We start from the raw sequence: 26,679 nt of genomic DNA on the forward strand, positions 1-26,679 counted from the left end.
TCCGGCCAAATGCTCATTGTCTCGAGCGGTCCTTCCCAGTGAGGCGTGTGTAATGTGTGCATGAGCCGTGAACACAATCTATGTGTGTTGTCTGTGATGTTTTAAACATACCCTGAACCCCCCCCACCCCCCCACACACACACACACACACATTTTTTCTTCCCTACAGCAACGCCAACTGGTTTGGCCATTAACAAACTTTAAAACATTGAATATCTATCTAGCACTGTTGAACCTTACAAAACACGGCCGTAATAAAATGACCTGTTTGCGTGTTGAAAAATGACACAATGACACGGCAGCACGTTGTAATGACCTGTTGGGTGGGATGTGTATGTGTGAGCAGTCTGCAGCGCTCTGGGTTAAATGTGGTCTTAATCTCTGATAATAGTTGCTCAACTGGCCTAATTAAACGAGTGACCACCTGCTACTTGCGCAGTCTCTGGCATCTGGCTGAACAAAAGAAATAATTAGCCGCGTGCTTGATAAACATAAACTATGCTTGAAACAGTTATCTCTCAGAGAGGAGGCTGTGTACCTGTCTAGGATTGGAGTTAGTGGCTTGGCGTGTTCTGCTCCGTTTTGCCAAGCCTAGACAAGGATTAAGTCTCGGAGATGGAAGATAAATTTATGATCGGATCACAAATTATGGGTAGCTTTGTAATTTTTAGATTTCTGACCCATATGGGCCATATATCCTGTGTGACATTAGGGTCATGCCTTATATCAGCTATGCTTTTCTCAGAAGACTTGTTTTCTGTAGTGCTTCCTTAACGATCCCTCAAATTTGACAATAACCTATTTTTTTTTTGTTCTGTTTCTCATCATTTAGGCAATTAAAAGCTGCCACAAAAAAAAAAATCCAACCCTTCCCCCTTCCACTTGATATATTAACAAACTGTTATTATGTTCTTTGTCACTGTTCATGAAGGCATAATCAGATTCTTTAGACCTCAGCGAGTCTCGTGGGTAGGGCTGCCAGTGGCAGGTGTTTGCCACGTTCCTCCGTCCCCATCCGCGCCGCAGCTGAACTTCCCGAACGTGGGGGTATTGATTTGCCCATTGATTTTCGAATAAGCTCACATTGTAGAAAGTAGAAATCCAATTAAAAGTTGAACTTGAAACAGTTAATCCAATCAAGACGATGAAATCGTATCGATTTGACCCTCAAAATCAATAAGGTCCACGCGTCTCTGTTGTGAGCCTGGCTCCCGGTTTCCTTTCTCCCAAAGAATGAAGAGCTCACTTGAGCTGCACAATGTCAGAAATATATAGTCAATTATGCGCGTGTTGCTTGCTTTTGGGCTCATTTAAACTCCATGAACCTATTTGAGATACGGTTTGTTGCTGTGTAAAAAGTTCTGTGGACAGACAAAATGAAGAATCCATTAACAAAACTTCATGATGTGTGTACTGGACCCCACAACATTGGTTCAAAATCCTTTTAAAGAGAACATGCACAATAACTTGTCTTTAACAGCACCTTACGCTAAAAAAACCCCGCCTTTTTTTAATAAGCTACTTCTTCCTGTGATGCTGAATAACACGTGTGCCGAATTCAATGATACAGACTTGCTCCGAATCTGCCAGTCATGAACCAATTAAATCGTCCGGCTCCTAATTAGTGCGTTATTAAAGCCAGCAGCGTGGAACAGGCGTGCACGCAAACGTACTTATTAAAAGAAGCCACACAGTGCAACCAGCCGTGCGGCAGACGTGCAGCATGGCGTCCTTCTGTCGCGCAGTTGCGAGATCAAACCTGGGAGTCAAGTGAAACTCCTCGTTTTCCTGTGTTTCACTGCATCTCTCGCTTGTAACTAAGTTACAGTAACGAGTTGCTGTCGCACCAGTCCGCCCACCATCGCTGTGGGGAAATCCAGCCGGCAGGCGAGCGGGGCCTCCCCCCCCCCCCCCCCCCGCGCTTCGGCGAGGAGGATTGGAATGTGGCACGAGAGAAGAAAAGGTCTTTTCTGCTGCCTTTTCAGATAACATTTACACGGACGCGGGGCAAACGTCTTAATTCGTGGATCAAAGTACGGTTTTGCCCAAAAGGAAACGCCGAGCGGGGGTCTCTCTCACAGGGCCCGCTCCTTAGGTTACACACTGGACCAGCTTTGAATGGGAACAAACGTTTTTTTTTCAACTCTCTAAAAAAAAAAAAAACAACAACACTTGTCTGGGTGCCACACGGTGATGTCAAGCTGCTTCCCGGCACGGTCGGCCGTGGTGGGTGGGGTTGGAATGGGTGGGGTTGGGAGGAGGGGGGTCGGTGTAGGAGGATGGTGGGGGGTTGCAGGGGTCAAGGCTCTTTTAATTACCACAGTCAGGTTCAAGTCACTGGTCAAGAGTGTCGCTGAATTTTTTTCTTCTTTTTTTTTTTTCTTCTTCTTTTTCCCATGATGCAACGTCCACAGGGAGCGGCCTACATGAGGCACAGCATGCCACCACTGATGCCCCTTTGATTAGGTGTCCTGTCCACCCAGGGGGATGCGTGCGATGACAGCCGGCAGCGCGGCGATGGCTGGGAAGCTGGCCGAGAGGTCCGTTAAATGGCAGCTTTGCTATGACGCGTCGGCAAAGACCTGGTGGATGGTAAGCGGGCCTCTTTCCTCTTGACTTTGTTCCTCTTAAATTACATGTTTAGGTGAAAACATCGCCCACGAAGCTAAGTTAACTTCTTTCCACTGTTGTGACCTTTTCCAAAATGTCATGCTGACTTCTGACATCTGTTGGGGTAAAAAAAAAAACATGTCTGTAAATGCCCATGTTTAGTAAATATCAATCCTGCTGAATTTATTGTACATCGTTTTGGATCGAGTTCTTTGTGTGTGTGCTCACGTAGAGATGTAGATCTATTTGCAGATGTGAGGGATATTGTGAAAAAAGGCTATTTCAATGTAAAAAAATTTGACTGCCGTGCTTTACTTCACATGTCACATTTAAAAGCAATGTTACATAAGCTAGTGAGTTAAGTAGTTGGGTAACATTAATATGGAAATAATTGTTATCCCCAACGCCAGAAGCCTTTTTTAGTGCTCTGGACCCAGTGACACTGTAAGGAGGAACGGATTTGAACCCCAGGAGGGATCAAAATGGAGAACATTTTTTATTTTTTATTTGCCAAAATCAATAAGTGAACTTTTCCGCCTCTCTTCAGTGTTGGAGCGATGCCTCAAACGTGCACCCATCTGTCCAACCTCTGCAGTGTTAATTTGATAGTGTCAGACAAAGAGCCCTTTCTCCAGCCCGCGCCTTTCCCATGCTGAAGAGGCAACGCAGGCTGACGTTTCTTTCTGAATATTTATTTACTCGCACGGATACAGGGAAGCTTTTATTGGGCTCAGTCTCAGCAATTTAAGAGGAGGCCTTTCGGCTTGCCTCCGTACGCTCATGAGCTCAGAGAATTGACCCTTTCTGCTCAAGCCGTTGCTTTCTTCGCTATTTTGTTTTCAAGATATTCTAATAGCAACATGTTTATAATAAATGCGTTGTTAACTCATGATTTATTTTTAATAGGAAGATACAAACCTCTTGAATCAGTTTGTAAAGAAAGAACCTTTGTGTTTAGTGCGGGGGAAAAAAAAACATGATGCAAAGTGTGTCACGGTCAGAAATAGCATTCAATTCAAAGTTTGTGTCAAGATTAACGATTTGAAGGATTTAGCGGAGACCAGCAGACCTGCTGTCTTAGCAGCTGTTGTGAAGTGCCCAAAGGAAATGATGTAATTGAAAGGAAATGTCATCACTGTGTGATCATGCAATTTGAGCCTAACAAACAAAGGAGCATTATTCACATAAATCGGTTGTTAGAACAACACTAATGTGATGGAAGAAATAATAGTCGCCTGGTAAGGTTAGCACTTCACAGCCTATTTTGGAAAAAACAAGTTTGAGATCCCTGTTTGTTTGTTTGTTTTTATTTTCTGACAAGACTTCAGTATATTAAAAGTACAGCATCTTGTTATAATTAGTAGTAGATTCTGACCGGATGACGCAGACGGTCACATCAGTGACAGGACTCGTGTGTTGCCACCTTAAGGTGAAAAAAGACCGTTATTGTGGATGCTGGCTCAGGTTATTCTGGGAGGAGATTTCAAGAAGGAACCTTTGTTAATGTTATTGTTCATGAAATTGATATTTTCCTGCCATGCATATGTGCAAAGCAATATTAATATTTGGTTTTGTTTCATATTTTCCTGTTTTTTCTCAAACATATTGTATAATATGGACTGACAATTTTGTGTCTTTTTCATTCAGCCGAATGGTGCCAAAGTCCTGCAATGGAGAAATACACACAAAAAAAAAACAATTTCATGACTCTCCCTTAAGCGTTGTGTCCGATAATTAAAAAGCTTTTCAGATGAGAGCTACAAATAAAGAGCACCTCAGGTTTAATACTCCCCTTGCACCTCCACAAGAAACTCGCGTGCACGTTTGTGACCACATGGGGGCAGTATATCCTCATTCAGAGAGATGGCTTCTGAATGAGGGAAGGCTCGTGTCACGTGCACCAGTGGACTGGCATGAGATAATGCTTGGTAAATGGAGGCAAAGAGAGGACAGAATTAGGGTGTGTGTGTGTGTGTGTGTGTGTGTGTGTGTGTGTGTGTGTGTGTGTGTGTGTGTGTGTGTGTGTGTGACAATAATGGTATTTTATCTTAAAATCTTTAAATTCAAAAAATGCAACATTGTCGCACGAGTATGGGGGAATAGCTAAGTACTCCAAATCATATTAGTTATGCTTGACGTGTCCATTTTGTGGGAGGTTAAAGGAGGGTTTTCAAAGACACACCAGCAACATCAGTCTGAATTTAGCCTGGAAATGATTATTGATTGGCCATTTATAGCCATTTGTTCCGCGCCTGATTGCTCTCAGCCTAATTGTTTTTGGAAGTGAATCAAAACGGATCACGAGGTGTGTGTGTGGTGTAGATACTGGACCCACTTGACGGCACGGGCATTTTTAGATAGAGCGTGTACTCTGTTAATGTCACGATAACAGTGACGAGAGAGCAGGGAAATCTATTGTCCTTGTACTCCGTTTTACATCAGTCAACTGCACTGGCACCACTGCACCATCACGTTGCTTTATACCAAGACTGACTTATTGTTACAACACCAACTACAACCGTCATCACTGTTACACTGTGACCAATTACTTAATGTATGAGATCACAATATATAATATACCTTATTGTAGAACAATGGCCTGCCAGAATCAGTGCTTTCAACTGTATTTTTGTTGTTCATTTTTTGATTGATTGAGGGAATTACGTTTTAATGATAGTGGAAATCATTCTGTGATAATGTAGCAATCATGGCATTTCAAAATAATTACCTTTGAAAACGTGTTTTTATCACAGTACCATTTGGGATATATTTGGTCTTAACATGTTTTGCAGCTTGTCCTATGAAATTATTATTTATTGGAAACGCCTAAATGTGTGTGGACATTATCTAGTTTTCATCTACAGTCACTATAGCAAAATAGCCATGACAACAATAATAATCATGATAATCCAATTTAAGTGTCGCGGTAATAACTGCAGTGATTTCCACCAGTAGTCTTTGACCACACAGCTATTCGGGCTGTGGGTCTTACATCCCAATCGGCCCGTCAGAGGAGCGGAAGTGAGGGGCCCAGGGCAGAGAGTCCCGGGGCCACTAGTACTGACCAATGAGAGGCAAGAATGCAAAAGACTTACGAAACAGAGCTGTGTCAAGCTCTGCGGAAACCACTGGTTGATACCCGGTAAAGGTTGAGTTTTTGCTTTCAAATTAAGAGGTAGATTTTCTCTCATTTTGGGATTAAAAAAAATATATGTTATCCGGCCAGTTATTACATTAATTGTTTATAATTGGGGTATGGATATTATTAGTTTCCATCTAGCTACATAATGGTATATATGTACATGAAGAAGAACATCACAAAACAAATACCTCATTTTCCAGTGGAAAGTAATAACTGTCTACAATTTTGTGATTTTTTAGGTTAGCCTATTCTTCTGTGAGATGAACAAAGTCTAAATCCATCAGATTAAAGTTCCTCTTATTGTGTGAAAACATTAGTCTGCATCGGAAATATGTGTGAATCAATGTGTCTATCGTTCATCCACTATATTCACATTGATCGTCATTCTATTCATGATTCATATCCATGGGTTTTATAAGAGAAAAGGCCTTTTTCTTATTCTAGTTATTTTATTTTGAAACCGTCACACCGGAAGTTCTCTGGTTATAATGATGGCTAGTTTGACAGTCCAGCTTGACAGAGCCGGAGGGGCGGCAGCCAGCCAGACAGTGAAAGTGAAGGCGGAGACCAGCCCAGAGCCGAGAACTCAGCCTCTTCTGGATCACGTTCAACTTCACTGAACAACCCCAAAAAACCCGATCCAAAAAAGTAAGACTTGAAGAGGAAGGAAAACAAGACTTAAAAAAAAACGAGAAAAAACCGCGAGGTGCTCCCAACTTTTGTGAACCGCGGCAAAGACTTGTCTTCCGGTATTGACTTTTTTTTTTTTTTTTTCGAGCACTGCAAGAGAAAAAAACCCTCCAAAGCACAAAGTTGAACTTGAGAAATGTGAAGCTACCGGCTTGTGTGTGTGTTTCAACCCGGGCTCCAGGATTCCCCATTAATCCATGCAGTACAGTGCAATGGTACGTGATCACGCGTTCTTATTGCTTTCAAGTGTTGTGATAACGGTGATGATAATATTTGTCATGCAATCATTATTATTATTATTATTTTCTGTAAAAACTGTCCTGTCCATGAAACGGTTGCTGGGGGGGGGGGGGGTGTTGACTCAACGCGCACCACCACACTCTTGCGCGGTCGGGGCCAAATCGTAGGGGACTAAACTTGGCACGGATCCTCCGGCAGCCTGCAGTGTACCGTCCCATTCCCCTTAAGCTGGCAGATGAAGCTCTACGCGGACCGCTGACAGCTCTGTGGGACGCACGCGCGCGCGCGCGCACGCACGTGCGCACACGTACACGCACGCGCGCGCGCACACACGGCGCAGCAGCAAAGTGACAATGGTTTAACTTCCAGTCTCTCCTGCATTAGGTTTTTCGTCGTTATATCACATGTTATATCCGTTGTGAGCGCTTTAAAAAGCTGTCCCATTGAAGAGCAGTGCGCTGTCCGGGCTTTGCCTTCACTGTGGGGCGACTCGACACGGCCATTTTAAAAGTCAATCTTTAAACAGCATCCCCTCTATGCACTAATTGTAACGTGACAAAGTTTCGAGCCAAGTCTTTTCTATTTATTTTTATTATTATTATTATTCTGCCGTCTGTGTGGGAGCGCGGGCTGATTGTATAGCAGAAACCTTAACATGTATAATTGTCTTTAAAAGACAATGCATTCAACAAAAATATCATATTTGTCTTATTGTAAATTTTTTCTGGGACTTTTCAGGACATTTTAAAGCGAGGTCATTTGTGTCTTTATACACAAAGTATACAAAAGACAGTAGCTCTGTGTCTACTTTTTTCCCCCTTTACTGTACACAGACACTGAATTATCTAAACTGGAAAAGGGCTGATCCCATTTAGTGGACACGTAGCTCGGGGGTTAAAGGGTAGAAATGTCCCCGTTCTGTTTATGTGACCGAGACTGTTCTCCAGAGTCCCCAAAGCGCACGTATAAGAAATACAATCTGCTGGAGTTGGGAGGAAAATGCTAATGTATGGTGTCTATCCAAATAGCCAAGGAGTAGAAAAAGGTGCTGGATTGTGGATAGGGGATGTGTGTGAGGGGGAGGAGGAGACGAGGAGGAGGAGGCGGAGTGTGTGTAATTACGTGGGTGAAAAAAAGTTGAGTCTGATTTGCTGGAATTGCGCAGGACCGAAGGCGCACCGGTCGATTTCACATCAAGCGTGGTTAAAGCAAGGGGTGAACATCACACACTCGTGTGAATGCACTCTGAAGCTTCCCACAGTGCTTTTATGAGCGACACATCACAGCGCCGAGACGCGCAGACGGAGCCCGCGTTGTAGCTCGAGGAGTACGCAGCGGACCCGCGCGCACCGGTTCTACGAGTTCAACTTGCCAGCGCTTTTTAATTTTTTTTTTAATTTTTATTTTTAACCTGCATGTCAACTTTAAAAACATCTCCTGCATAGAATCCTCCCCACCCTCTCCCTCCCTCCCTCCCTCCCTCTCTCTTTCTCGCGCTTTGCGGAGAAGACAATCTTTGGATCGCACAAATTAACGGATGTTCTTGGATAACCGCTTCTCGTTTTACGCGGAGAGCTGCTCCACAGTCTTGCACGGTGCACATCGGTCCAGGAATGGCGCGATAAAGTGATCAGAGGAATCAGTCCAAGTACACTCACGTCTTGTGTTGCCGTCTCGTCATGTATTCTCCAATTTGTCTCACTCAGGTATTTGTGTGTCTTTTAAAACTATACATATATATATATATACATACATGTTATTGCTGTGGTTTGCACATTTGTCGTACAAAATGTATCTGACGATTTGGAAGTTTTTTTTTTTTTTTGTTGTTGCTCGCGTCGGGATCGTGCAGTTTTCAGCTCTGCTCGGCAAAATACTTTCATAATAAATACGAGTTTCGTAAAGGGGTAAAGTGTCGCGTTCGAACCAATCAGAGATTCAGTCCGGATATCCAAAAACGCACGTGTTTGTGCCACGATTGAGTTGACTTTTTATTTTCGGGATCTCAGATTCTTTTAAAATGCCATCAATTAGTCCGCTCGGTGGTTTAAAAGCCGCCGATAAATTGCCAATCTTTTATACGCACGTTGCGTCCTCAAAGTTATGCGTAAAAAATATTTTTATGAAAGCATTCCACGACTGTCGTTTTAATGGCCCTGGCGCACGTAGGCACATTTTTTTTCTCGGCTTTAATTAGTTTATTTGCGTCCTCCAATAACCTTTTACGCACTGCTAACAACCTGGCCGAAGCTGCGTTTTATCAATTGTATTTCTATTCATAGTAAAACCCCTATACTTTTGGGGGAAGTTGCAAGTTGGACGAAGATAACGCCACTGAAGGAAGATCACAACGCGTGATAAAGGTTGCTTCAGCGGTGGGACGGAGTCGCTGACTGTTTTGGCTGACTCAGTTTTACTGTTTATATTTTACTTGGCATAAGTAAGCGATTGACTGAGATGTGGTTTAGTTTGTGCTTAAGAGGATTGTGCTTTTATGGCCCCGGCAGAAGTGCACTGCGAAAAAGGCCCATGGCCAAGTCATTTGTCTTTACAGCATTTGGCTGTGGACTGGCAGAAGAAAATTAACACAATATATAAAGTGTTTTTTCAACAGGAAAACCGGGAGTGAAAAGAACTTAAGACACACTTGCTGCCGAGCAGATTTGCTTCATTTTGTCACTTTAATTGGCCACATTACGGCGATATGACATTTAAAGCGCATCTCAATTCGTGTGTTTATGGCTCTAAATGACTATGGATAAGTATTTAGCATCCACAGTAAATATAATACATTTCAAAGCCATCTGTAGAGAATTAAATATTTATTTAACGAATGATTCTAGTTTGACATTGCTGTAATGGAGCACGGTTTTATTGGCTCAAAAGTGCAGAGCAGAAATGTGGCTTCTCAGAGCGGCAGGCGCAGATAGGGAGTGGATTTCTGTGGTTTCCTAAAGCCCGCCTGCCTGGCCGCCTACGAAAAAGAACAATATGTGGTTTAACTCCTCAAACGCCCGCTCAGAAGGAGCTGCTCTCACTTATTACATTGACATATTAATGACCTGTAACGTGGATGGGCCCCAATTTTACACGTGTCACTCGGAGCTGCTGTAATTTTCAAAAGTTCAAAATCTTCCCCACTTGAAGAAATGAGTTCCCCTAAAAGAAAAAAAAAACAAGACATTGGATTGTTCAGTTCCGTTTTAGACTTAATGTAAGTGTTATTATTGAAAAACACTGATTTAGAAATGTCGGAATTTAGCCTTTTCTACTGCTGATGATGAAAAGATATACGGTCGAATGTGACTGGCAGTCATTTTTCAGTCTTAAAGATAATGTGGCTTAAAGTATTATACACATTATGTGTATAACATTTGTAAAGTTGAAAAGAATTTCATTACATTATTAAAATCAGTCTGATAATTATCAGGAAAAAAAAAAAAGTTCCATTATTTACATTTCTTTAGATAAAGGAGCCAATTCGGAAAGTAGGCCAACGCTTTTCATGTGACTCGCTCAGGTTTTTGGAATGAAGATGAGCAAGTGTGTTAATCTCAAACCCCCCCCCCCCCCCCCGGCATGAGTGTCCCAAGTCAACCTCGGCAAATACCTTTCCACGGATGGCTTTTGATACTCCGCCGTTCTCCTCTGTGTGTTTTCAATGCATTTTTAACACGCAGCCGGCATAACGGGGCGGTTTTCGCCTGTGCCGGGCCAATGGTAATCTCCCTCACTTCCCTTTTTTTTTTCGGGGGCCTGCGCCGCACTCGGGGGGGTGGGGGGGGGGGGGGCCCTACGCGCTCCGTGTCACGTCGTTTGATCCGTGGAGACTAGTTGGGCAAATGGGGAGCGGGGTGCGGGGTCGCTCAAAAGGATCGGTGGCAGTTGACATAAACCGTCCATCGTCGTGCCTGATGAATCTAAAATGGTAAAAACCCGTTGAGCCTGCCCACATGGCGCTCCGGGATTATAGTGTTTGTCTGCTCTGACCACGCTGCCTCGGGTCGGCGGCCTCTTCCCTTTTTTACGTTTAATGACACGTTATTTCTCCCCTCTCTCCCCCCCCCCCCCCCACAACGCATCCAGGATGAATTTCATCCCTTCATCGAGGCACTCCTCCCTCACGTCCGCGCCATCGCTTACACGTGGTTTAACCTCCAGGCCAGAAAACGCAAGTACTTCAAGAAGCACGAGAAGAGGATGTCCAAGGACGAGGAGCGCGCGGTGAAGGACGAGCTCCTGAGCGAGAAGCCCGAGGTGAAGCAGAAGTGGGCGTCCAGGCTGCTGGCCAAGCTGCGTAAGGACATTCGCCAGGAGTACCGGGAGGACTTTGTCCTCAGCGTGACGGGCAAGAAGCACCCGTGCTGCGTGCTGTCCAACCCGGACCAGAAGGGCAAGATCCGCCGGATCGACTGTTTGAGGCAGGCCGACAAAGTTTGGCGCCTGGACCTGGTGATGGTCATCCTCTTCAAAGGCATCCCTCTGGAAAGTACGGACGGCGAGCGCCTCGTCAAGTCTCAACATTGCACCAACCCAGCACTTTGTGTCCAGCCACACCACATAACAGTATCGGTCAAGGAGCTGGACTTGTTTCTAGCGTACTATGTCCAGGACCAAGGTACGTTGAAAGCTCACGCTCCGTGTGTGTGTGTGTGTGTGTCTGTTTTACCGCACGCGTGTGTGTGTGTGTGTGTGTGTGTGTGTGTGTGTGTGCCGGGCCAAACGCGCATGTGTGAATGATGGCTTGGCAAGGTCAGGGGTCACATGTGTTTCTTTTTGGCAGTCTTTTCTGAGACCGGCTGAAATCTACCACTACAGTTGCCAGACAAATAAACACGGGGAACTCGATAGTCAGCGCTGTGCATACGCAGCGTACGTCTTTACGTGGCTCGAGCATGACTCATTACTTAAAAAAAAAACAATCTTTGCTCTGCCGTGCTCCAGCGGCGTGTTCAGTAATTATTCGGTATCTCGTACACACACACACACACACACAGTTACATATTTTTTCTGTTTGTCTGGATATTAAGTGATGACAAATAGGAAAAGTTGCTGTGTAGATTAATTAAAGTGAACCCACCAGTAATGTGTTTACAAATACCAAGTGTATGTACCAGTAACACCGGATTCCTATTGAGCCCTTGTTATTACAGTTGTGGTGTTTATTTATAGCTTTAATAATAAAAACATCTGGTTCTCGTTTCTATAGTTAAAAAAAGAAAAGAAGCAGCAACACTGCCTTTGTCCTTATCATCCACTTTTATGTATTATAACGTGTCATTTTGAAAGTATTTTCCATCTAAAATCACAATGGAACAATACTGTTTTAAATGTAGATTTCCCCCCGTTTAAAAAAATCAAATAGCAAAATGATCTTATTAATATAAGAGTTGCTGTAAGTCACAATGCTGCTTAGCACTGACGTTATGAGTCGACCTAAGTAGGGCTTTTGTAATATCGGCCAAACATTTCAGGATATTAACGATATTGTGTGTGTTATAAATCATGCGTGTGATCGCGTTGGCGCCGAAATCCGGCTTTTCTTAATTCCCGAAAAGCCGGTTTCTTTGACATGAAAGCCTTTTTGCGGACACAGCGATGCGCTCGATGCGGAGACTGAAACCTGCTTTTTATTCAGCTCGGTGGTTAATAAGAGGTGGAGAAAAATGTGGTGCCAGGTACTGGAATAGGTTTTGACATGCACATTTCTAAATGAGATGTGTTAAAGCCTTCTCAGAGCCAGCCTGCCTTTTTTTCCCCCAAATTAAATTATTGCAATTTATATTTCCCATTCATACACTACCATAAGACTGGCCCGCACTAATGAAATATGGGCATTTACCAAAACATGACAGGCAATTTCTAACACGGGCAAATCAGGCCAATATGTAGAAATTATTTAGAAAAGGAATTGTTGAAGAGACACTTTTTCATTTTACACACACTAAGTTTAAAAAGAATCGTAATTAACAACAGTTAACACACGAGTTCAGAAAAAAATGTTTAGTTCAATGCTGTAAATTTTCCAAGTAACTTTTTTTTTTTTTTTTTATTTGGACCAAATGTAACATCTCTTTTAAAACGTTTTTAAAAAAAACAAAATGACATTTCAGTCTTAAATCACTCTCACTAAACTTTGCCCACAGGAATGCCCTCTGTTGTGCTGCTCAAATTCCCCTGTATTAAACCTATTGACCGAATAAGGCACCAAACGCGCTGCTATTGACGGGAGAAACGGCGGTGTAGCTAGCTCATTATCATCCAACCCTGAGCGCCATTTTGTTGTTTGGTAAGTGCCAGGGAAAGCAGAAGGCACAGCACACTGACAATAATGGTTGCCACTGGCACCGGGGTTGGCACCGGACCCTCTTTTGTGTCTTTTGTAGGATGCCACCGCTTCCCTGGTTTGCATCTGCCTCATTTTTTGAACTGCTCCGAGCACCGAGTCGAGAACGGCCCCTATCAATGCACAATGCACTTCAAGTTATTTTACCAGCTTTTATTTAAAAAAAAAAAAAATGTGTGATTCATTTGAGTTTTTATAATAAATGGCGGCCATAAATGTTGGACACATCGTTGCGTTACGGATGAAAACGATTTCTTACAGTTTTTTTTTTTTTTTTTGTGTGTGAGGGTTGAAACTTTGGCATCATGCGGACGGCCATGCTTTTTCTCCCCCTTCGGGCTTTCGCAAGCTAAAGCGTCGTTTTCTCTTTTTTTTTTCTCCCTCTGAGCGGTGCCCACCTCCAGTCAATGCAGCCGTACTGCGGCAGCGTGTGGTGCGGCGCCATTTTGTTTTGCGCCGTGCCAAGGAGGCAGGCAAATCACCAGTAATGGTTGTTAGATGTTGGCATCAAACCCTCTTTGTCTGCTTGCAGCGTGCCTTTGATTCGTTGGTTGGCATCCGCAATGCAGTGGGCGCGTTGGAAAGTTGTTTTTTTGACAGTGGCAGAATGGCAGCCGCTGCCGCTGCCGCTGCCGCCGCCGCCGCCGCCTTTGTTCCGCGGCAACCCCACGAAAACAAACCAACCAACAAACAAACAAGTGAACCCAAAGAAACAAGCAAACGGCTCCTTCTGAAACAGAATCGTTTTTCTTTTGTTGCGCGAATTTACAAAAAACAACCAAAAAAACAACAATGTCATTGTTTTCCTCGTCCTGCATGCTGGCAGTGGCTCACTTTGTCATTGGATAAAAAATATAATTTAACGGATTTTCTTGTTATTATTTTCCTTCCTGGCAAAAATCAATAAGTTCACCGGGTATTTGTTTTCCATTGTGGCGCCTGGGAAAAGGTCGGTGGGTTGGCAGTGAGTGCGCTGTGTGAATTTAGAGGGGGCCACTCAGCCCCCTTGTTCTGGGGCACAGACGCGTTTAGGCAGGCAGGGCTGTAGCACCCATGTGCATGCCCAGATGAATGTCCGCTGGGAAGCGGGCAGGGGGGGGGGGGCGAGGGTGGGGGTTGTGGCATCCATTGTGCCAACTGGCAGGCCGTGTTCAATGCAGGTCCCTGGCTTCTCACACACACACACACACACACACACACACACGGCCTTTATACTCCAATGTTTTATCGTTATCTTATTAAACATCAAGTGAAATTCGTTTTTTTTTTTGCCCCCTATTTGAATCCTCGCCTCTCTCGACATGCATTCATATATGGCATATCCAGTTTGGCAGCTGGGTGGAATAGTTCTAAGGAAACGCGGAGACAATGGTCGTGTTGGAACACGTAACACAGTGTGACTTGTGCGTGCGTATTTGGCTTTGTTAAACCTACACGTCACTGCTTCCTCAACAAATAGGAATGTAGCCAACATGCAAAATCTCAATCTCTTTTTCTTAACACATGTCTGCAATTCATGCAACATGAAAATAGAACGATATCTGTTAATTGAGCTACACAAGCGAGCCGATTGAAGAATTGAGAGTGTACACTTTCGGTCCCAGCCCGTCGCTGCCTTCTAACCAGTAACAGAACCCTGAGGTAGTCCAACGGGAGACCTAAAGAGTCAAGGTCTAGCAGCTCTCCCATTACTCCGCCGCTGAAAGTTAACACGCCCATAAAACATCATTACCTTGACACCCCCCCCCCCCACCCCCAACCCAAGGTGGTGTAACTTCTTTTTCACACTGTCACGATAGTTTGTGGAAATGGATGGATTACCCCCGAAAACACGCCGCCGTGTTAATGGAGACCTTGTTTTAAGAGCGGCCGACTTAACCCCTGCCCCTGGGGGTCGCGACCTTTTTCACAGAGATGTGACGGCGTGTCCTCTGAAGTTTAATTGAGCAAAACAGATCAGTGAAAACGCGCCGTTACGGGCCCTAGGCACGTGGAGGAGGAAGACTTTTTGTCAGGGGGGGGGGGGGGGGGTGTAACACACACACACACACACACACACCTCCTTTATGACCTCCTCTATCGGGGTCAAACCGCAGCGGTCGCAAGATCACCGGTGGTCCTTTGGCAACTGTTTGTCCTCCACTCCCCCGCCACGACTCCTGTTCTGGCCGGTGGTCCCTTGGTTCACTGGCCTAAGTGAGGGGGAGTTGGTACCACTGACTCCCCCCCCGTCTCCGGTCCCTTGAGCCGGGTCGTGTGGCTGCCCTCTATCTCCGAGAGAGAGAGATTGGCCACCTCCTGCTCACCAGGCTGCGCGCGCGGGGGGGGGGGGGGAGAGCCGTGCCGCATCTCGTTTTCCGCGCCGCCGCCTCGGGTCGGGGGCGGCCAGTGCGGAGGCCTGACTCCCCCCCCCCCCCGAGGTCACGGTGGAGGCCTGTGACTCGGCACAACGTCTCTCCCTCCTTATCCTCCTATGCCATCAGGAATCACCCCTGCAGGCCCACTGTGCGGCCCGAGCTCTCTTTTTTTTTCCCAGTCGCTTTTTCTCTTTTCGCACTTCCTGGCTTTCCCTCAAGCCAGAAACCACCACCATGACAGCTGTCCCGGGCCCAGGCGCTCGGCCAGAGAGAGGGCCGGGCTGGGTTCCTGCCAGAAGTGTGAAAAAAAAAAAAATGTCGTCGTTGTTGTTGTTGTTGTTGTTGTAAGAAGACAGCGCTAAGGACACTACTCGTTGTCTTCCTGTTTTGGTCGACTTATTAAGCAGCGTTTAATTAAAAATGTTCCTGGGCGAGACGAGAGACGGCCCCTTCCTCTGGAAGCTCTGGCGTGAATTTCAACCGTTAGCGCCCTGAACAAAACGAGCAGGGCCGGGAAACGCGAATCCTGGGAAAAACCTTAACCGATGACTCCAGAGCCATATAGAAAAAAAAAAAAAAAAACCTTCAGGCTAAACTGCTCAACCCGGTGCTCGGCTTCCATTCTGGCTTCCTTATTAGTATGCAATAGAGCCTGCGGTGTCTGGCTACCTCTCTGTCAGAGCCATAACCTATCGAACACATTCTCTCAATCTAATCCACTTAGAACTCCCTCCCAGCTTCACCGCTTGCCTTATTGATTTCCGCTTCCCACTAAATGTCCTCCCGATCCTTTCTCTCTTAACCCGGGAGCTATTTATGTTTTTTTTTTGCTGTGGTCTTTCTTTCTTATCTCTCAGCCTTCTTTCTTTCTTTCTTGCTTACTTGCTGACTTTCATTCCCTCTCAATGGCATGGGTCCCTGGTTTGGTTTGTGATCTCCGTCTGACGTTCTCCCCCCCCCCTGTTCTTTCTCAAACCCCGACCTGGGTGCAGTGCAGCCAGGTTGCCTGGCTCAGTGTGAGGCTTGTGTTATTAGCAGCAGGGTTTTTTGCTCCAGCAAATACCTCAAGGCTTAAACAGGCCGTGTTACCTCCTCGGCCCTCTTTTGTGTGCCATGTGTACATAAATCTCCATGGAAACGAGGCAACTCGGAGCAGAGGCCACTGAGAAATGTGAATTCCTTCTTTCTCAACTAAATTTACAACTCCCTCCTTTGCCTCTAGTACAGTGTGTTTAATTTGCTTGTGTCACAGTTTGCGCCGTCAAAAAAAAAAAAAAAAAATGGGACATGTCCTTTCTTTGGCACTCTAAGGCACAGGCATTGTGTTGAAAGGGCTTTTCTTGTGTATTTCAGCAGGAGGCTCAATTTTGCGTCCGTGGCTGCACTCGGTCAAGGGCTGCAGTTTGTGTCATTAGTCTATGGTTAAGATCTCAGCTTCACCACACTTTCCCAGGCTTTCGGGGGAGGACCCCCAAATGCATTTCAAATCCCCCTGAGGCCACTTGACTGGAGGGCCGGCACCTCCCACTCCTCCCCGGATAGATTCCCCACCCCCCCCACCCTGTCTGCCGTCCCTCCCGAATGAAGACAAATGGGTACATTCACCCCCTGTCCCAGGCACTACACTGTACCTCACTGTCCTGCCTCACAAAGCGGGCCCTCCCTGCAGCCTGAGTTCTCTCCATCCAATGACTGCTCTCTCTTCTTTTTCCACAACCGCTAGAAAAACTAACTGTTGGCCCAGTTGCGCGCTAGACTGCTCGTGTTAGACGACTACAGGGTCCGTAGCGCATAGAGGGACGGAGGAGGAGAATTCACGGGAAGATGTTTTTTGACCTCCCGTTTTCTTTTTTCTTTTTTTCTTCTTTTCCCCCCCCCAAGTCAACCAGGATAAAAGCCCCCTCGAGTAGCAGACTGAGACTCCCATGCAAAAAGCAAGTCCCCTTCACACAGGAAGGAGCCTTTTGAGTAACCAATGAAGGGAAGAAAAAAAAACAACAAAAAAAAACGGGAAGGGGTAGTAGGTGGGGGAACTTTAGGCAGGGACAGACAATCGCAGTGGTTGCCCAGGAGACACTAACTTCTCTGTGCAGCAACCCCCCCCCCCCCGCCCCCCACCCTGTTTTGCCCCATCAAAGTCTTTTCAGTCCAGACAAGGTCGATCAGTGGCCCAGAGTGATGGTTGTCTGTTCCTTTGTGCGGCGGTACAGTACGGCCCATCACTGTGACGGCCCGACAAGACCTGAGCGGGACGGAGAAAGAAAAGGGCCCCCGCCAGTGTAAGTGTACTTTTGGGTGGGCGTGTTGCTGTTTGGCGAGGTGGGCGAATCCCCCCAGAGGATTTTATTCTAATGTCAGTGCAGCGGGTCAAAGAGGGGATATGCTGTCTGGGGCTTGGGAATGGCCTGCTTGGGACGGATTCATCAGAGCCCCATTGAGTTGTCAAAGCTAGCCCAAGGGCTTCCACTCCTCCCTCACATATGCCAGGTTCACTTCTCAAAAAGGCTCGCGAATCTAGAAACCAACTCCAAATCAACACAGGATGCCATATATTCAGCTTCATTTTGTCTTTATTGACCGATGCAGAACATTTACAGAACAGAACGCAGGGAAAGTTAGAAATAATTAACTCATATTTTTTAAGAGCTGTTTTTTCCCATCTTTAAGCTGTACTGTATAAAGTGAGTGAGTGAAAGAGAGGAAATATAAACACATTGTTGATCTTCAGAATCACCAACCCAGCAGCAGGTGTTACAGATTTTCTACCGAGGTACTTCCTCCATTGTGACAGACATGATTTCACACTGCCACTTTCCATCAAGTCATTAAAACAACTACCTGGTACAGTGAATGGATGGAAAAAAACACCGCTCCCTCATATTTCTTTAGAGATTTCTACATACCGTAGATATGCGAGAATGAAATGGAGTCGTGGCACGAATATAATATGCACGCCTAGAACATCAGAACTACCTTTATATTGCTATAAACATTTTGGACAAATTTAATTCCATATTAATTTAGATATATGGATGATTTTCTTTAACCAGCAGGAAACTCTGATGCTGAAGTTGTTGGCTGCCGTGTAACATCTTGTTCTAGCACCAAGCAAGCCCAGAACCTTTTGATTAAAGCCGGCTGCCGCACTAACAAGATGGTTAATAAAACCAGGTATTTTTTACTGGGGAAGAACAGGGCTCGTTGCCATGGTGCCAGCTGAAATGCTATATGATCTGGCTCCAGAAAATCTCCAGAACTGGCCCCGTTCTTTTCAAAGGCACAAGGCTCCAGCTGGTAACGTTGCTGTGTTACACGCAAACACACACACACACACACACACACACACACACACACACACACACACACACACACACACACACACACACACAGGGACACATGTTCACCATCCACACGCATGTGAGTGTAGAGAACTTGTAGAGAGATTAATGCTCACCTGCGCGCTCAAAAGACTGCATTTGGGTTTAATGAACCGCAACGTCTCACAATAACAACAGTTCTCCGGCATCTGTTGGGCAAAAAAAAATTGAAAGTGAGAGCGCTTTAAAAGCTTGTTCCGGAATTACCGAGTCAGGTTTGTAATTAGGCCTCCAACATGTGCGTAGACCTACAGCCCCTCAATTACACTGCGGCTTTTTTAACAAAAAATAACTTGTCTCCTGCCTCCCTCTCTTAAGCCAACATTACCGGGGGGGAATTTGGCCAAACAAGATTAAGTCAGTTTTTTTTTTTGGAGCTGATCTTCTCACTGCACTTCACATAGCTTAAGGTAGCTTTTTGAGCAGTTTATGATAATGACCCCATTTGACCTAAAGATGGCCAAAGGAGTAACGCTCAAGCTTAACATCTCTGATGGGATCCCAGGAACATCTTCATCTGCTAATGCGCGTCTGTGACTCTCCAATGTTCGCCAGACATTTTTCTCCCCTTTTTTTCTGTAAAACCTCTGGCTGTAACTTGGGTTTCCATGTGTGCCTTGTTAAGGGCAGTTATGACAAATGGCAGCAGCTGTACAAACTAATCTCTCTGTAGCTTTCACACATGGCGCCCAATTAACAATGGACCACTGTGGGGCCCTAATCCACGGCGCAGCCATCCTCTGGTCCCGCTTGCTGGGCCAACTGCCCCAGGAGACCCTTCTCTTCTGCACTCCTGTTAGCCAGACCCGTAACTCCGTTCAGATGGGAGCCCGGGAGCGCCGCGAGGCACGCTCGGGTTAGAAGTATGCCCGGCAGCTCGGGTTCTCCGCGCTAAAGTACCCTGGTTTTTCATTTTGACGCACCGACGTTCGCTGGGGATCCGGTTTCAGCGCCCGGGGAGAGCGTTGGCGCCCCCCCGGGACGGTCACATGCGCTGTGGGAGCTCACGCGTCTGCGTCTTGTGGGCCCGCGTTAGAACACGCGGACGCAGCTGCGCTCGTTAGATTTAGCAAAGTGGTTACTGACCGGGTGGGTGGGTGGGGGGGGGGAGCAATGCGCTTGTGCGTACGTGGGATATAGCGTTCCTGTCAGTGGGCATATTTCCAGTAGTTGTATAATGATAAACTGCTGTTTCTTGGGGTTCCAGATAGCTGAATCCACTGCGTAATGCACCCCAAAGTGTGAGGCGGAGAGTGCTGTAAAAAGTGTTGTGTTGTGTTGTGGGATAACATACTCTACAAAGACCAAGGAATGATAACTATGCTTCTCGAGAACACAAATAATATCCAAGCACTTTCCAAGGAAATGCTTCCGTGTGAGAACTATTTCTCCTCATCAGAGTGTTTCAGCAGGGGTTTTGAATTCAAAGACTGCAATTCTTAAAAACGTCCAAATCACTTGGACACAAACCGGTGTGAATTGTTACCTTCACTCGGATGCAAAACAAAGCCACAAACGGGAGTTTGACACTCAAAAGAAGGGTGTTGACGGGTCGGCGACCATCAGGAAAACGGGGCAGCCCCCCGCCCCTGCCAAAACTATGACATGAATGAAACAAATGGAAGGAAAATGAAAATGGTCGGGGTGTGATCTCTGGCAGCCGGGGCAAAACCAGTGCCAACTGTTATGAATGGGGAAACCGCTGCTGAGCTAATGAAAAAGAAAAAAGAAAAAAGAAAAGAAAGAACTCACTTTTTTTTCATCCGCCATCCAAGAATAATTGAGGGCCGGCCTTCTTGGAGAAGGGTGGAGAAAGCCACCAGACACTTGACTAGCATCTCAACGCAACTGGAGGACAGTGCAACACACAGGGGGGGAGAAATGGAAGCAATTTAAAGGAGATTTGTTGGGGCTAAAGTAGAGAGTTCTTAGCCATGAAAGGAGTGCAGGTGAAAGCAGAAGTAGAATTTCAACTGAAAACTGTCAAGGGGGCACTTCTGAAGGCATTTTATTAAAGCAAGAAAGCAAACACATGAAACACGTTAAAAAAAAACACTCTTGGGTGTTACATCCTCATGAATACAGATCACATGGAAGATAAAACATTTTCATTTCCTCAATTATACAGAAAAGCACATAATAATTGCTGATCTCATAAACTGACATTCTCACACACACACACACACACCCACACACCTTCAACTCTTAACTTAATCCCTGCTCAAGGTGTTTGGTGACGGGGCTTAACGAATCTGCAGGGATCATGTGCTGCACTGTACCGTAGCACTGATGTGATTAGTAGACGACTCAGCTGATTGACAGAAAGTTCCCGTTTCAAGTCCAATAATCATCTAAACATTAGAGCTTGTCAAATGTGAGGATGTGCTTCCAATGTACACAATCATTCAAAGAGAATCAATCCCTAATGGCAACTAAAAAAAGACATCCGGGCCCTGCTGTAACGTAATGTTCGAACGCTGTGTGTAATCCTTCTCTGTTGGTGACATGATGGAAAGAGCAGAATAGTGGCCAGATAGGACCGCCAGGCAGATCGCATGCACCATATCACAAACGGCACATGTACTGTACGTGGATGTGGAAAAAAAAAAAAGCAGGTCGGACTGCGTCACGAAACCAGACAGTTTAATGCTGAGAGGCGATAATGCAAATTGCAGGAGTCAGAGGGTTAAACGCAACAGAACCTTTGGCCTCGTAAGTCTTTAAGTGGATCTCTGTGTCGGTTGCATTTCTTTTCGAAGGCGGAGACTTTATTTGAATCCATTATCAACTTGCCCTGGGTGCCAAATAGCAAACAACAACGTTTTTGTTTTACCGCTAAACCTTTTTTTTTTTTTTTTTTTTTTTTTAAATCGGCATCTTGTATGCCGCAAACATCACCCACGGCTAACAAAGCGCGCCCTGTTTGGACGGCAAACGCTCAAAACAAAACGTGGTTTCCCCATTATGGCAATCAAAGCCACGTTATCGGCGATCAACATATTCTCACCCAGAGACACACACGAGAAGAATGCCCCATTGACTGATACTGCCTGCTAGGCTAGTCGCGCTGATCTCCTGAAGAAAAGACCAGTGTCGCTGGTGCCCCCACCGCTGCCTCCCCAGTCTTCCCTCAATATATGTCTCAATACTTAGAGGGGGGGGGGGGGGGATCTTAAAGAAGAAGGGGTGGGGGCCTGAAAAGGCCTGTGTCTGTGTGTGTGTGTGTATTGTCGGGGCGCTGTATCCCATGCTGGTGGTGTAACGGATGGGGGGGTGGTGGGGGGGGTTTGAGAGGGGGGGGGGGGGGGGGGGGAGTCACCTGCCAGACTGCTGGAATGTTAATGCCGTGGCTCTGATAATTGGATTTTGTACACACCGTCTGTGAGGAACGTCCAGCAACTTTCCCCCTCTTATTGTTGGACCGGCCCTGGACCCTCAATAGGGCTCGGCTATGTTTATACAAGCACTCACGTCTCAATAAAGACTGTTTACAATGCGCGTGGGACTGTGTGTGTGTGTGCGTGTGTGTGTGTGTGTCGGGGGTTTGTGAATCGCGGCGCAGTCGTGTGTGACGGGATGACTGCAGCAAAAGCGAGAGAGTGTCAGATTATCAGGATTTGGCAAATATTTAAGATATTAAGAGATTTGTCAGGCCTTAGGATAGGATTTCCCTAGATTTCAGAAGTGTTGCAGCAAGATTTAGTACATACTTGGATTTAAGCCTTTTCACGATGGCACATTCAAAACTTAAAAAGGATTTTTTTTTTGCCAATCATTCATCCCACCACACTGTCACCAAGCCTAAATGTGCCAAAGTGCACACGGGGTCAAAGGTAAGCAGCCCCACGGTTGGGTCAAAGGTGACGTGCAGGCGCTGCGCATTGGTGGGACATGTCAGCGGCGTCCATGATCCGGGATCATTAGGGAAGTTACGGCTCTTTTTTTTGCTTTGGGGGGGCGGAGGGGGGGGGGGGGGGGCCTGGAATCGGGCCGGCAGCTGTGACGCACTGGTTTCCCTCTTCCTGGCCTCCCGTGCTATTTCCACCCAGGCTGCAGCGGCTTGAGCTGGTTAAATGTCTCGGCTGCACTGACCTAAATTCCTCATATTCACCTCAGAGGACCTTTGCCTGAGCCAACCGACCGTTTTCTTTCCACACCCTATAGTCTCCCTATGCAACGGGCCTACGCTTTGTTTGTGTATAAAAGTTCCTTCCTGTATATAAGGAAGCAACGTTCGAAAAAAAGAAAAAAAAAAACCCCACCATATTCCCAGCTGTATTGCCTCAGAGCAGAACCCGCTAGAAACAATGACAGGTTTTTTTTGTCTTTTGGCAGACAGACTTGTTGTGGTTAGATAAACAGCCTGTAATTGCATTTAATCTGTGTTAAAGTAAGGTATTTGGAACAATTACTTTGGTATGTTTACCAAACAGCTGGTGTGTGAATCTCTCTGAGATGTAATGGCTTTGGTTCACCGTGCCGGTTGGTGGGAAAAATAAGACACAGGCGCTTCATTAACTTATGCGTGGGTTTGCATTCCACCTTCAAACATCAGTGCGGAAGAATATGTTAAGTTTGGGTACAGTTGTAATGGCTTTGATTAAGGTGCCAGATTCCCATTTTGTGTGGCACGTGTTGTCCTAAAATGGTCATCAAAGTCAGGTCATCTCCTCAAATACAACGTGAGATAAAAGCATTGTTCTAACATGCTGCGTTAAAGTGTAATCATCAGCTTTTTACCAAGTGTCAAACGATAAGACGGTTTGAATTCAATAACATCAGAAAAAACGGATGAATGACATACAAATACAATTTCGTACACTAAGCTGTATTAGTGCAGGGAAGGATCAGAGCAAGTAGAAGGAGCCCTGCATGTTTATCAGCTGTCTTGCTCTTTTCCCTCTAACCTGGCAGGGGTGTGCTGTTGCATAAACAATGGTCTGGCTAGCCACCTTTGGGCCATTGTAGCCTTCCACGTGGGCTGAACTCTGGCCAAGTGGATGTTGTTGCATGAGACGGCCCCCGCGGGCCAAATGCACGAGCCAACCAGTGGCCTCCGTTCCAGGAGGCGAGCCCACACTGGACGACACCCGAGGATAGTAGCGCTGGGCGGCTGCTGGATTGCGTAAAAAAGGAACTTGACTTTGAAATTTTTAAAACCGAGGTGGAGGAATTGGCCACAGCCGACCAAAATGTCACGATTCGAAGTCAAAACCCGAGAGATAGATTGCTTGTGTGTGTGTGTTTCTGTGCGTTCTGACACGCCGCATATGTTTAGTACTCATAATGAGGTGTTGCAAAATGCATGCTGCCTGCATATCTCGCTCAACTCACCCACCACCTGTATAAACAACAGTGCCGTTGCGAAACGGTTCCAGGGAAAGACTCTTCCCGGGGCTTGTTGTCAGAATGAGGTCAGCGAACACTACTCTTTTCTCTCGGAGTCTCTCTCTCAATGGCGCGCTCAGTTTGTGCTTGGTCCTCCTTGGAGCAGAGGAGGAATGAGGCCACTAGATCATCTTCAAGGAATCTGCATTCACACACTCAGCGAGCGTGTGTGTCGCCGACTCTTATATCCATATCGTATGTGTCGGTGCCATCGACAAGCAACAACTTGATATGATATTTTTCTTAGTATCCCAAACGGTGTACTTGTACTACAAAGTAGTAGTGTTGTGATTCTGGCTCATACCGTAACTTGTTTTGAACCCATTCGAATTACCCCGTGTTTCTTGAGTTGTAACAGGCAGAAGGGGCTTGCGCAATAATTTAATTATTATAGCAATCAGCGCATGGGCTTAAGGGAAATCCTGCTGGATCCGCTTGTATATTTTCTTTGGTAGGTAATGGCGACGGGAGGTTGTTGTATCTGAATTCTCGCAGCATGACATCATCTGACCCCCCCCCCCCCCCCCCCTCGCTGATCATTTTACCCGCTCGCAGCACAAAAGCTAGCTCGGAGTCGTAAGAGGAGCGCACATGTATCAAATGCTCGGAGCCGAGGAAGCCCCTCCAAAACGCCCGGTGCTCCCAGAGGCACCGGCGGTGGACCGCGTCGTGTCTGGAACACTGTAACAGGATCTCCAGAGAGGAGCACAAAATGGGCGCTTTGTGTCCAAGATTTGTCCAGACAAACCCAGATAAGGCAACCCAACAAGGGCGAGCCAAAGGAGCTGCCTCTGTGACTTGAGCAAATAACCTTTAATCTAGGTCATGCAGTTTCAGATAGGGGCAGCGGCGGCAGCAGCAGCAGCAGCGGTGGCCTGAGTACCAGCAAGGGCACAAGTGGTGGTGACGTAAGTGATAAAGAGTTATTCATAGGGGCATTCACGCGTAGAGTTGGGTTCCGGCCGGGCTTGCTGTCACAAAGCAACCCGAGCCCGTGCAGGCGATCTGGATGGTGAAGTTGCGGTAATTTACCAGAAAGTAACACTGACTTTACTAAACCAAGTGAAACAAAGATGAATGGATTCCCAGCCCTGTAAATACCCTTTAGTAGCTTTTCTGCTGCATTTGTCCCCCTCAATTTGGCTGACTTTTTCACTCAGTGTTCTGAAGACCTTGGGCGGTCAGGTTGAAGCAAGTAAAACAGTCGCCTTGACAGGTCTTAATCCTCAGGCCGGCTCTGCACTGAAGGGATTACCTTCTCCATATACGTACCGTGGACCATTATTTACAGAAGACAGGAAAGCTTTAGCTTTGATTGGTGGCTCCCTGTCGCTGGCTTTTTGGTGCACGCTGCACTGGTCCAAAAATATGCCTTCAATGTCCACATTGACGACAATGGATTTCACCGCGTGAAACAACACACATGAAAACCCCCCATAGGCCCCTTACGCATTCGTCTCTGAGACTCGTTAGAGGAGGTTTTTTTTGTTTGAACAAGCACTGTTTTGTTTACTACGCACTCCGCGGCAAAGCACCGGCTGAATCGGCGGCCCGACTGAGCAAAGAATCTCGTGGCAGTCATAACAAGGCCCGTGCACGCCAAGCCATTACTGCGGCCGGCCCCCCTTGGGCTGTGTACGTCTCCTTCCCTGCTGGTCCCGAAACGGTCGATGGCTGGCTGGCTGGCTGGCTGGCTGGGGAGGGTGGTGGGGAGGGGGGTGGGGGGGTGGACCGGGTCGCTACACGGACCATGTGTGTCGGCGGACCACAAAACGCTGAAGCCATTACTTGGCCCACTCCGGTGAAATTGAAAGCAGGAGCCACTAACAGCGGTGGCAAAAGCTAGTTTTGGCTGAGTGTATGAGGGGGGGGGGGGGGGGGGGGGGGCAGAGCGAGGAAAGCCCAGTCAGATGGTAGTGCTCACGCTGACTTGTTGACGGCAGCAGGCTGCAGACGGCCGATGTGCTGTTGTCATAGCGCCAGCTCCTCCCCCCCCATGACCTCCCAGGGATGATGTTTATATGCTTTTTTTCTGTTTCAAATTTGCAAATGTGTCTGGCGGTGGTTGTTGAAGCGCTCACACGGGCTTACAGCCACCGACGTCATGTTGTCTTTGGAACTCTGTAATAAAAAATGAAATGATGTGATGCGTTTTTATAAAGAACACAAACATATAATTCAAAGTTTTCACTTCCGTGAAGGATTTTTCCCCACAACCTCATTTTGAATGAACGCAGGCAATAATCTTCATTCCAGCTGAAAAAAAATGATGTCATCAACACTGAGACATTCGTCCAACCACCGTGTCATTGAAAGCTGCAACGGTGCTCTTTACATTTAAAAAAGACAAAGTGAGAACAGTATCCCCTGGCGCTAGTTAGATACCCCGGTGTCCAGCTTTCCTTCAACCTTTATGCTGCTTTGCAGGAACCGAATGCAGCTAATCTATTGGTTCAGGGTATTGTGTTTCGTGCAACATACATCATGTTTTGGGATATTAGGTAATTTTACGTGCAAGACATGATTTAC

The 26,679-nt window shown here is 46.2% G+C and overlaps 1 protein-coding gene across 11 annotated transcripts in view; it reads left to right on the top strand.

The window, feature by feature from the left end:
- Window positions 1-6,289: 6,289 nt before the first annotated feature.
- The window catches only part of LOC119222420 (nuclear factor 1 B-type-like), a 54,223-nt gene continuing 33,833 nt past the window's right edge, over window positions 6,290-26,679 (top strand). For 4 of the 11 annotated variants that reach the window (XM_062561197.1, XM_062561212.1, XM_062561211.1 and 1 more), the window contains exons 1-2: window positions 7,828-8,388; window positions 10,769-11,300. In XM_062561197.1, coding sequence (XP_062417181.1) covers window positions 8,362-8,388; window positions 10,769-11,300 — 559 coding nt within the window. In that variant the 5' untranslated portion in view covers window positions 7,828-8,361. Of the gene's footprint in view, window positions 6,658-7,826; window positions 8,389-10,768; window positions 11,301-26,679 lie in introns of those variants that run through there. The other 7 variants (XM_037479055.2, XM_037479061.2, XM_037479057.2 and 4 more) reach the window with 4 other exon arrangements.

Source organism: Pungitius pungitius, chromosome 1, assembly GCF_949316345.1.
Source record: "Pungitius pungitius chromosome 1, fPunPun2.1, whole genome shotgun sequence".
Lineage (NCBI taxonomy): Eukaryota > Metazoa > Chordata > Actinopteri > Perciformes > Gasterosteidae > Pungitius > Pungitius pungitius.